The 11,827-nt window shown below is 43.7% G+C and overlaps 1 protein-coding gene across 1 annotated transcript in view; it reads left to right on the top strand.

Moving 5' to 3' along the window:
• Window positions 1-331: 331 nt before the first annotated feature.
• ZNF318 (zinc finger protein 318) overlaps window positions 332-11,827 on the top strand; it is a 29,414-nt gene continuing 17,918 nt past the window's right edge. Inside the window, exons 1-3 of the mRNA XM_037053455.1 lie at window positions 332-1,095; window positions 3,653-3,801; window positions 10,245-10,881. Of these exons, the coding sequence (XP_036909350.1) occupies window positions 643-1,095; window positions 3,653-3,801; window positions 10,245-10,881 (1,239 nt within the window). The 5' untranslated portion in view covers window positions 332-642. The remainder of the gene's footprint in view (window positions 1,096-3,652; window positions 3,802-10,244; window positions 10,882-11,827) is intronic.

The following is an 11,827-nucleotide window of genomic DNA, read 5'->3' as shown; positions in this document are numbered from 1 at the left end:
CAGCTAAATTAATAGGGGTGGCGGACGAAAGAACAGCCAAGGTAAGGACAGGAGATTGAAGATGCTCCCAAAAGCCTCAAAGCCCACTGTGTCCCCACACCTCCAGAATCTCGGCAAGAGCAGCCTCCGGGCTCGCACCCGCTCTCTCTCTCTTCCTCCCAGTTCGCCCCAAACAGAAGCCCTCGGTGTCACGTGGTCTGTGGGGAGGGGTAAAGGGCGGTTCAGCGGCCGCCATCTTGCGGGTTTGGAGGCGGAGCGTGTGCCATCCAGGGCGCGCGCTTCACTTCCCCTCCCATCGCCTTCCTCCCTCCGGCTTCTTCGCTCCTCCCCAGTTCTGGCTCATTTGGCCGCTCCCTGACTGGAGAAGCTGGGAGCCCCGGAGGGCGGGGGGTGTGTCGGACGCATGCTCGCGCCCTCCAACCGCTAGCCGCGGGCGCGCGCTCCGCTGCCCCGCCGTCCGCCCCAGCCGCCCCGCACCATCAGGCGGCGCGGGGCAGAGAGAAGGAAGGGGGCTGCCCCGGCTGTGGGGGCGGCGCGAGGCGGCCGTGGTGGCCGAGGCTGCAGCTGCGGCAGTCCGCTGGAGCCGCGCTTCCAGGGCGTCCGCGGGTCAGACTTGCCACCGCGGACCCTGCTGCTGGAGCCATGTACCGCAGCGGCTCGCGCTCCTCCACCTCTTCACATCGGCCTAAAGAGAGCGGCGGGAACTGCCCGCGCTCCAGCCGCGGCTCCGGCTCTTCCTCAGGCCCCGCTCGCCGCACGTCACCGCCCTCCGGCTCTTCCTCGTCGCGGCCCCCCACTCGCCGGCCCCGCTCGCCTTCAGGGCACCGCGGCCGCAGGGCTTCGCCTTCCCCGCCACGGGGTCGCCGTGGCTCCCCGTCTCCACCCCGTGGCCGCCGGGCCTCGCCGTCCCCTCCGCGGGGTCGTCGCGTCTCCCCGTCCCCGCCGAGGGCCCGTCGCGGTTCCCCGTCGCCACCGCGGAGCCGACGACTCTTCCCGCCGGGCCCGGCAGGTTTCCGAGGCAGCAGCCGTGGGGAGTCGCGCTCCGACTTCGCCCGGGACGGCCGCGGAGACCATCCAGGCGACAGTGGCAGCCGGGTAATCCCACCTCTTGGCCGGGACCTTTACCCGAGGTTTTCGCTTCCAGAAACGCCCTCAAGCGCCCAGGCCTGCAGGCCAGGGTCCCAAAATCGATCCTTCACCCCCCTCGGCACACCCGAACCTGGAGATTGCCTGTCAGCCCCGGGAGCTTCAGTTGCACAATAAGGACTCGGGACCCGCTCGGGCGCCTGGTCCTGAGGCAGTGCTCCATTTCCTGGGAATGGGCTGGGTGTCGCGCTCCGGGTGAGGTGTGGAAAAGTTGGCCAGGGCCAGGGGAATGTCTCCCAGCCGTGTGTCTGGTACTTTTTCAGTAGTTGATGCCCTAGAGTTCCGTGGTTTTGTATCCCCTAGAGTTGTTTTAACTGTGCCAGGGGAGACACGGACAGTGTAAACTGTTGCCTGTCTAAATTGGAGCTGCTTCTCCGAAATGAGGTGTGTATTCCCACAGTCATTTTAATACCTGCTGTCGCTTACTGCGTTATGTGGCAGGAATTAGGCTTAGCCGTTCATTGTACACATTCTCTTTGAACATTCACTGACCTTTGAGGTGCGCACTTAAAATTATTCCCTATTAAAGAACAATTGAGGGACCCAGAGTCGTTGAAGTGATTTAATCAAGGCCACCCAGTTAAGTGGTGATGCTGTGATTCAAGTCATATCTGCCTAGTTCCCTGTTTTGGGTTGGTTGGTTGGTTTTGTTGATGTTGTTTTAATCACTATGTTTCCCTTCTAAAGGAACAGTGCATGAGGTTAAAAGTTTAGTTTGGACATAATATTGACCTGTCACCATAAGCAGCACTCTCTGGGTAGGGTCCAGTGTTTGGGTTTTGATTTTATTTGCAGTTCACCAGCCTTTTCAAACCCAATGACAAAGTTTCTATCGTCTTAAGGGGCTCTTTAACAGTATACTCTGGACACTCTGGTCATAGGTGAATTGACTTGTCACTAAACTAAGATTTTCATAGATGAGTAGCTGCAGTCTGAGTGTTAGTTAGAGAGTAAGCAAGAGAAACAGAACACTTGTTTCCAAACCTCCCTTTTCTTCTCCAGTGCACACACAACCTGTTTGCTCCAGTTTTTTCTGTTTCTGGTGACATCACCCATTGCTCAGCCCAAAACAGTGATGATCTCCCTCCTCCCAAGCCTACTCTGTCAGATTAATTTCCTGCGTCTAACCTGTCAGCTGTACCTCCAAAATATATCCCCCAAACTGTCCTCCTCCTACCATCACTCTATTATGTCTTCCCTGGATTATTATATTAGACTCCTTTACACCCCACTCGTTGCCTTCCAGTTTATTCTGTACCCAACAATCAACATGCTTTTTAAAGCTTTATTTTATACATTTGAGAAGTATTTATTAAATATCAACCATATGTTAGGTGCTGTTCTGGGTCCTGGGGGCATGAGTGAGCCCCCAGTTAAAAACTCTGCCTTCATAGAGTTCATATTTTAGCAGAGGAATTGGGTAATAAATAAAATAGAGAAGTAAAATGTTTGGCATGTTAAATGCCTAAGGAAATAGAGAAGGCAGTTATAATTTTTGATAGGGTAGCCAGGGAAGGCCTCTGGAAAAGTGACTTTTTAATAAAGACCCAAAGAAGATGAAGGCATGGGCAATGTGAGCATCTGGAGGAAGAATGTAGCCAGACCATATCACTCTTTTGCTTGGAACCTCTCTGTGGCGTCTTATTTTATTCTTAAGATAAAATCTAAATTTCCTAACAGTATTCCACCTATCTTCTGTCACTCTTATGCACTCTTATGGTCAGCTCTCTGTTGTTACCCAAAACCTGCTAAGCTCATTACAGAGCTTGTTCTTTTTTTTCCCTGAAACATCCTTCCATCTGTTCTTTACAGAACTGACATCATTAAGGTCTCAGGTTAAATGGTATCACCTCAGAAAATCCTTCTCTAACCATCCTGTCAGATGTAGCTCCTTTTTCTCCAGTCTCTTTTGTGTTGTTTTGTTTTAATGACTTTATGGCACTTAGCTTATCAGAAGCAGTTTTCATTTTAACTGTTTTTTTTTAAAGATTTTATTTATTTATTTTTATAGAGAGGGGAAGGGAAGGACAAAGAGAGGGAGAGAAACATCAATGTGTGGTTGCCTCTTGCACGCCCCATGCTGGGGACCTGGTCCACAACTCAGGCATGTGCCCTGACTGGGAATCAAATCCGTGACCCCTTTGTTCACAGTCCTGCACTCAGTCCCATGAGCCACACCAGCCAGGGCTCATTTTAACTGTTTGATTTGCCTCCTTCTCTAGAAATGTGTAGGTTCTGAGAGCAGACCTAATTCTCTATTCCCATGCCTAGTACTAGTAAAATGAAAGAAAGAGAAATCACTGATTGGGAGGGTTGAAAGTATGGGCTTTCATCTAAGCAAATGATAATTTTTTTAAGTGCTATATTTTTGGAGTAGTGTGTTACCATAGCCATTTCTCACCTTGTTGAAGGTGAGAACTATAACTTTGTGACTAGAGAGGAGAACATTTTTGGGTTTAGTGATGTTTTGACCTATTGACTACTACATTATATTTTGCTTTTGTAGAGACGTTCTCCTGGTCTGCGATCTGACTCTTTGGAACAGAGTTTGAGGATCACTGTTGGCAATGACCACTTCTGTCTCGGCATTCCAGAACGGCGGCGACTTAGTGATCGACTGGGTTCACCAGTGGATAATCTGGAGGACGTGGACAGGTGGGCTTCATCTGAGACAGGGCTATTATAATGGTTAAAGGTAGAAATGTTGAGGTTTTCTGAATGGTGCATTTGAAAGAGTGGTGCCAGCAGTGAAGTTATCCCTGATGTCCAATACAAAATATAACACTGGAAAAGGCTTTCTAAGTGGGGAGAGTATATTGAAGTAGACTTTGTTGCTGAAAGAATTATAGGAGAAAATACTGTAAGGGTCATCTTGGTCCAACTGGAAAGAGGAAGGCTGAGGGGATATAAACAGTTTCCCAAACTAAAACAGTTGAGATGATATGGATTCTAAAATACTGTTATTAGGGGTTCTTTCTGCAAAGTTCAGTTCTGGACAAAATAGGAATCTTTAATAGTGTATTTTTCTGCTTGCCCAGACTGAACTATAGATTCAGAAAGGGTTTAGATAAATTCATGTGTCATATAGATACCAATATTAAATACATAAGCATCAATAGAAAGGTCTTTAAAAATATTACTACTTTACAACTATTAAGTGCTGAGGAAGGGCAAATGCACTCCACAGAGTGTTAAATATAGATGTCAGGTACTAGAAACTTAACTATAAATGGGAAGTGAATAATCATATGAGGTTTTTTACCTCACAAAAGTAAAAGAGTAAGGAGTACAGGGAAAGCACTCTGTTTCTGAGAGCCCAGAACCATGGCTGTGATGATGTCTGCCCAGCACATTGGGAGTTTTCAGAAATGATTAGCAGTAGCAATAAGTCAATGTAATGTTCTTTCAAACTAAGATGTCATACAGTGGCATACAGAGGCAGGCAGGTGGAGGACAGCTGGCAGGAAGTCTGAGGACCAGTGCTGCCCTTTGGTAATATTTATTTCAAAGCTCCAGTGGCTATTTGATGCACTGAAACAAGGCAGTCCAGTCCAGTGTCATATAACACTGAAGCTTCTGAAGATAGGGCTGCAGGGTATGTGACTATATCACTTAATTGAGGAAACAGCTCTTGCCCCTCTGGCTGCTTCTATTTTAGGAGATGATTGAGTAGGCAGTATGAGTGGGTGGTGCATGAGGTGATTGTGTTCCTTCCTTCCTGAGGTTTTGAGGTAACTTTAACATTTCTTCTTGGTAGGCCTAGGGTGTCACCTCCCTTTCTATGAGCTTCATTATGCACGTGTACTTCAGATAGCCAATTGTTGGTTTTTAAATTGTAAAAATGAAAATTTTCCTCCTAGGGAGTTTGGGACAGTAATCTTTCTAGAATCATGTAGTTCAGAGAGATGAGTCAATTTTAGAGAAAGTGAGATAAAGGTTCTGAAAGGATGTATCAGGCCACTGTTTTGACTTTCTGCCCCCTGCACTCTTGCTCAATATAGTTTGTGTGGATAATTACTCTCCACTAAGGCTTGTAGGACAGTTGGCATTCTCAGGATGTCTCCTGAAAGTGAATCCAGTTTTCAGCTAATGAAACAGTCCGTGTCCACCCTTTATTTATAAGTTTTTGTTTATTTTTTTCCCTGAGGTCTCCAAATTCTTTCTCTTTTACTAAATCTGTTAAGTTTTATATCAGGTTTGGATTGTAGCCACATTGCCAGGATTGTCAGTATACTCACCTTGGCAACTCTGTATATAGGACAGTAACATTATGAAAAGGGAGGACTTCCACCATAATGGAGGCATAAGTGGAACACTGTGCCTTCTCCCACAACCCAGTTTAAAGACAACAAAGTTTTAGTAAACAAAAATGCAGCCAAAACACAGAAAATTGAACTATACGGAAGTCCCACAACAACAAACCATTCAGCCAGACCGGTAAGAGGGGCAGAGCCAGCAGTGGAGCAGGGTCCAGCAGGAAAGATCCTCCAACCCAGGCGCATAGGCAGCGGTCAGTGGATCCCAGGTGTGGGGTAGCAACAGGCGAACCCAGTGAGGGCTCAAGGTGGCAGGCTGACCAAGGTCACACATTCGTGCGCAGATAAACCAGCAGAGGAGTGAGCAGTGATGGGAAGCGGTGGGAAGCAGCAGAGGGGACCACCATTGCCCCTCTCTGACCCCGCCCCCACATACAGCATCACAACCCAGTGACTGAGTTGCCCTGCCCTGGTGAACACCTAGGGCTCCACCCCTCATACATAACAGGTGCGAACAGGCCAAAATATGGCTCAAGAAGAACTCAAAGCCCTAGAGCCGATAACTCTTAAGTGACCAAGAAACAGCCAATCTATCAGATGCACAGTTCAAAACACTGGTCATCAGGATGCTCACAGAACGGTTGATTTTAGTCACAAATTAGAGGAACAAATGAAGGCTAAACTAATTGAAATGAAGGGAAATGCACAGGAAACCAACAGCGATAGAAAGGAAACTGGGGCTCAAATCAAGGGAGTGGACCAGAAGGAAGAAAGAAACAACCAAGCAGAAAAGAATGAAGAAACAAGAATTCAAAAAAATGAGGAGAGGCTTAGGAACCTCCAGGACATCTTTAAACGTTCCAACATCCGGATTATAGGGGTACCAGAAGGGGGAAAGAAACAGCCACGAGTGGAAAACTTATTTGAACAAATAATAAAGGAGAACTTCCCCCATCTGGCAAAGGAAATAGACTTCCAGGAGATCCAGGAAGCTCAGAGAGTCCCAAAGAAATTGGACCCAAGGAGGAACACACCAAGGCACATCATAATTGCATTAGCCAAGATAAAAATGAAGGAGAGAATCCTAGAAGCAGCAAGAGATAAGGGGACAGTCACCTACAAAGGAGTTCCCATCAGACTGTCAGCTGATTTCTCAAAAGAGACTTTAGTATCTGGAAAGAAGTATTCCAGGTCATGAAAGGCAAGGACCTATATCCAAGATTTCTCTATCCAGCAAAGCTTTCATTTAGAATGGAAGGACAGATAAAGAGCTTCTCAGATAAGATCAAATTCAAGGAGTTCATCATCACCAAGCCCTTATTATGTGAAATGTTAAAGGGACTTATCTAAGAAAAAGAAGATGAAAAATATTAACAGTGAAAGGACAGCAAACTCACAGTTGTTAACAACCACACCTAAAACAAAAGCAAACTAAGAGGACAGCTAGATTAGGAGTGGAACCATAGAAATGGAGATCACATGGAGGGTTAGCAACAGGGGAGTGGGAGGAGAAGATACAGAAAATAAGTAGCAAAGACGGTAGGTAGAAAATAGGAGGGAGGGCAAGAATAGTATGGGAAATACAGAATCTAAAGAACTTGAGACACATGGTCATAAACTAAAGTGGGGGGACTGGTGGGGGAGGAGGTGTACAGGGTGGAGGGGAATGAAGGGGGGAGTAGAACAACTGTAATGGCATAATCAATAAAATACATTTTTTTAAAAATGAGAAGGGAACATGATCAAGTTGTATGGAGACAGTTTCTAAAGACTTGTGGATGTGAGTTTGATTTCCTTTGGTTATCAAAGTACTCTGCACATTATAAGTTCCATTCATGAAGTTAGAAATTATTATACCCTAACTCCTTGCCTTGACACACTTAGAAATAGTGGGAACTCCTTTCCCCTCTCTGATTTGCCTGAGGGAAAAGTCAGAAGCAAACAGCTGTCTGCAGGCATTTTGGGGAATTAGCATAGGAAAAGAATGGAAAGTTTGGGCTCGAGGATCTTTTTTTAAAACAGCTTTATTGAGACATAAATCATGTAACATACAGTTCATTAGTTTAAAGTATTTAGTTCAGTGACTTTTAGTACATTCACAGTTTTAGTATATTCAAAGAGTTCTGCATTCATACCACTGATTAATTTTAGAACATATTTATTACCTGCATCCTTAGCTATTAGTTTTCCACACTGCTTGCCTAGCCTGTGACTAATCTACTTCCTATCTTTATGGATTTTCCCATTCTGGGTATTTCATATAAATAGAATCATATAATGCATGGACCTTTATGACTGGCTTGTTTCTCTTGGTTTTTCAAGATTTAGTAAAGTTGCAGCATATAACTGTACTTCATTCCTTTTTATTGCCAATAATATTTCATTGTAGGTATTTCGTTTATCCATTCATTAGTGATGTATGAATGGGGATAACATTTGGGTTGTTTCCACTTTTTGGCTATTATGAATAATGGTGCTGTGAACATTGGTGTACAAATTTGTGGACATGTTATATGATTTTTAACTTATTGAATGAAGTTTGTAAATACAAAAAAAAGAGAGAGTATAGTACACTGAGCCTCATGTACCCATCACCCACACCCAGTGATCAGTTTTTTTAATATAGATAGTCCTTATTTTAGGAAAGAGTTGGCCTTAACCAAAGTTTTTAGGGACAGTCTGTCACTGGACTATTCTGAGCAGCAGGATCAGGTGGCCCTTCTTAGGGCTTACTTTTACTGCAGCCAGTTTTGTCACTTACCCTTTGGGAGACATGGGAAGGAAGATACGAACTTCTAATAAGCAACCCCATTTTTGCCTGTATTTACATGATAATTCATTATTTTAACTGTTTATATGCCTTCTTTCCTGTTTTTGTTTTTGCTTTTTGGCCTTCTTTTGCTGGAGATTACAAATCTGAACTGAAACTTTCTGAGAGTTATCTCATTATTTCTAGCTTCTTGGTATTTAGTGCTGGATTAGATCTTGGGTTAGTATGCCATTTGGTGGTGACATTTAGTATTTCTAGTGGGGAGCTGAATGCGGGAGCATAGATGAACCTGCTACTTGTGTTTTTTCCCCTTTGGTATTAGTGAGTATGGTAGGTGGTGTTCTAGCAATGAAGTGACTTACCTCGTGAAAATTACTCTCTGGAAATAGTTGTGTTCATGGCTGACAAACCTACAAAGTAAAATATCTTACTCTAGTTACATTTGATTACAGAGATTGTCCTTGGTTTATTCCCATTTTTTAAATATTCTACATTGAGAACCTAAAATTCCTCACATTCCTGGGGAGGAGGTAAGTAATAAGGAATCTGGATTCCAACAGAAATCCTTTTAGAGGAAGGTGAGGAAGTTTATCCTTGATAGTCTTTCATAAAGTTATTTATAGCTGTTAACCAGGTCTAAAACTGAACAAAGACTGGGCTGGTGAATAAGAAAAGGCAATTCTTCAATATTCTGCTAACTGAATCCTAGAGATAGGAAAGCAGCTATTATAGAAAAGAAGAAAAAAAGAAAAGTCGTTTCTAGAAACTCACAAAAAACAAAAGTAGCTACCAGAAACTGTAGAAGACACCGATAACTACCATCCTTTGGATAGTAAGTCACTCTGGAATGTGAATGACATGTAAATTTTTCATTCAGGTTACTTAGAAGTTCTATGCTTAAAGTGCCAGAGGATCTTTATTTGCGTCTGTGATTTAAATCAGAAACTTACTTGGGCAGTAGAAGCTCTGTGACCATAATGCTCAAAAAGTTTAAGACTATTGTGTGCGGTATAGAGCTCTGAGTTGAAAAGACAGATGTCCCATCCTGTATTCTTACCTTCGTGTCTCAAAGGTCCAAGACCTTTTTATTTCTACAAAGTAAAAATATATAGTGAACCAAACCATTACAAACTCTTTCCTGGGCCCAATATTAGCAGAGTACATGTGGATATCACATATTAGCAGAGGCAAGGCAGGAAAAGGGAGTAACAAAACAGGCTGTGAAGAAGTTTTATTGTTTTTATAATATGTGAGCCAGCAAAACAAAGCGTTGGAGAACCTTCTGAAACTTACGAGAAAATCATGCCAGTTTTTTTCCTCACAGTGAAATACTTCTTTTCCACACGAGATATTTATTATATAGAACTTTACTATGTAAACAGGTGAAGTTGAGGCTAGTATGGTTCAATGAGCTAGAAGGTAAGGCCCAGAGCCATGTAGACTCTACTTTTCCTAGTATGTCCTTCCTTCAAGTAACTCCTGAGTACTGTTCAGAATCTCTGTGGAGCACAACTTGAAAATCTGTGATCCAGACTGGTATTTTTCAAATTTTATGGTGCATACAGATCACCTGGAGATCTTGTTAAAATGTAGATTCCAATTTAGTAGGCCTCAATGGAGCATGAGAATTTGTATTTCTAAAAAGTTCCCAGGCAGTACTCATGCTGCTGATTCAGAAAACACTTTTAGTAGCAAAGAGCTAGAATTTATCTGGTGTGGAGTTGTGTAATCCAGAGCTCTTTCTTTGTAAACTGGTAATGGTATTTTCACTTTTCCCAAATCCTAGCATGATACTCTGCATCCCCAAAATCTAGTGTTAGCCTAAGAGCTCTTTCTATATAGATTAGTAATATCTCCCCTTGGTTAGAGGCTAAAGCTACTTGTACCTTGCCTGGGGAAAGAGGGAAAATGATATATATTTTTAATTTATATTTATATTTGTTCTTGGACTTAATGATTAATGTCTTTTGTCCTAAGTGTTCTATAGCATCCTTGTCAAATGTCAGTCTTGTCTGGTCTTGCTCTTTCCAAGTTCATTTTATTTATTCAGTAACTCATGTCTCTTTCCTCAGGGATGATTTGACTGATGATTCTGTCTTCACACGAAGCTCCCAGTGCTCTCGAGGTCTTGAACGATATATTTCCCGGGAGGAAGAGCCTCTTAGTCCCTTTTTGGGACAGCTTGATGAGGACTATCGAACAAGAGAAACTTTCCTGCATCGTTCTGATTATAGTCCTCATGTCAGTTGTCATGATGAGATGTTGTATGGAACAGAACGGAGTAGAGACAAACTCAAAAGCTCCTACTCTATACGACCTGAGGAAAGGAGCCGGGAGGCCAAACGGCCCCGTTATGATGACACAGAGAAAATACACACCATGGGAAGTGGTCACCCAAGTTTTACATTAGGAACCCGCAACTATCGACAGCGTAGACGGAGCCCAAGCCCTAGGTTTCTAGACCCTGAGTTTAGAGAGCTAGACCTTGCCAGAAGAAAGCGAGAGGAAGAAGAAGAACGAAGTAGGAGCTTGGGTCAGGAGCTGGTGGGAGTTGACGGTGGCACAAGCTGTCCCATCCCTGGATTGTCAGGTGTTCTAACAGCATCGGAGCCAGGATATTCTTTACATCAGCCTGAGGAAGTATCTGTGATGCCCAAGAAATCAATTCTGAAGAAGCGGATTGAGATGGACATGGAGCCTTCTGTTCAGGTCTCTGCTATGTTTCTGCTGTGGTCTCTTGCTAAGTCCTTTAATATCTTAAAGCCTGGTTACCTATCTGAGTGCTCTGTCCCTAATGGTATCTTTGTAATATATGTTAGACCAACATTCTTAAGACTATGATCTGCACTTTCCAGAACTCTCCAAAGGAGACTAGGTCTCATAATGCATCAGTAGAGGGCTTCTGTTGTCATATATTAGGCTTCCTAACAGACATTTTGGAGACTGTTGTAACTACTTCTCTAAATTAAGTACCCCTGTAGGAATCTTTGATTGAGTTCCTTGGAAATGAAGCTTGAAGGGCAAAGGAAAATGATCTAAACTTTCCTCAGCATTTTACAGAGAAGACAAAATACATGGGTGGTAGGACAAAGGTTTACTTATTTTTAGAGAGATGGGAAGGGAGGGAGAGAAACATCAATTGGTTGCCTCTCACACACCTGAGGACCTGGCCTGTAATTCAGTTATGTGCCCTAACTGGGATTTGAACCAATTGACCTTCCAGTTCACAGGCCAGTACTCAATCCATTGAGTAACACCATCCAGGGGTATATTTTTAAACTTTATTGTTTGACACTATTACAGATGTCCCCCATTTTGCCCCTGCTTTGCCCACCTCTACCTAGCCCCTGTCCCATCTCTCTCTGGCCTTGGTATTTTTTTCTCACCTGAAAAGATGGTCAGGCATGAGTACTGATTTTTAGCTGTCCTCTTAAGATCTAAAGGTTTCTGAAGAGGTGCGTATGGGCATTTAGGGAAACAAAGTCGGGCTGATCAATTAGTTTTTGAGTTTCCTAACTCTACTTCAGCCAAAGCAGCTCTACTTTTTTATGTTTTTTTCTTTGGGAATTTATAGAAAACAAAAGTAAGCTAGGACATCTCTAAAGTTCTTTTGAATTCAAAGTCCTTGATAAAGGACCACAACGAATGGGCAAAA

The sequence above is a fragment of the Sturnira hondurensis genome, unplaced genomic scaffold (assembly GCF_014824575.4).
Source record: "Sturnira hondurensis isolate 20B ecotype Veracruz unplaced genomic scaffold, ASM1482457v3 Scaffold0000880, whole genome shotgun sequence".
Taxonomy (NCBI): Eukaryota; Metazoa; Chordata; class Mammalia; order Chiroptera; family Phyllostomidae; genus Sturnira; species Sturnira hondurensis.
This window is presented reverse-complemented; position numbering and strand designations above follow the sequence as displayed.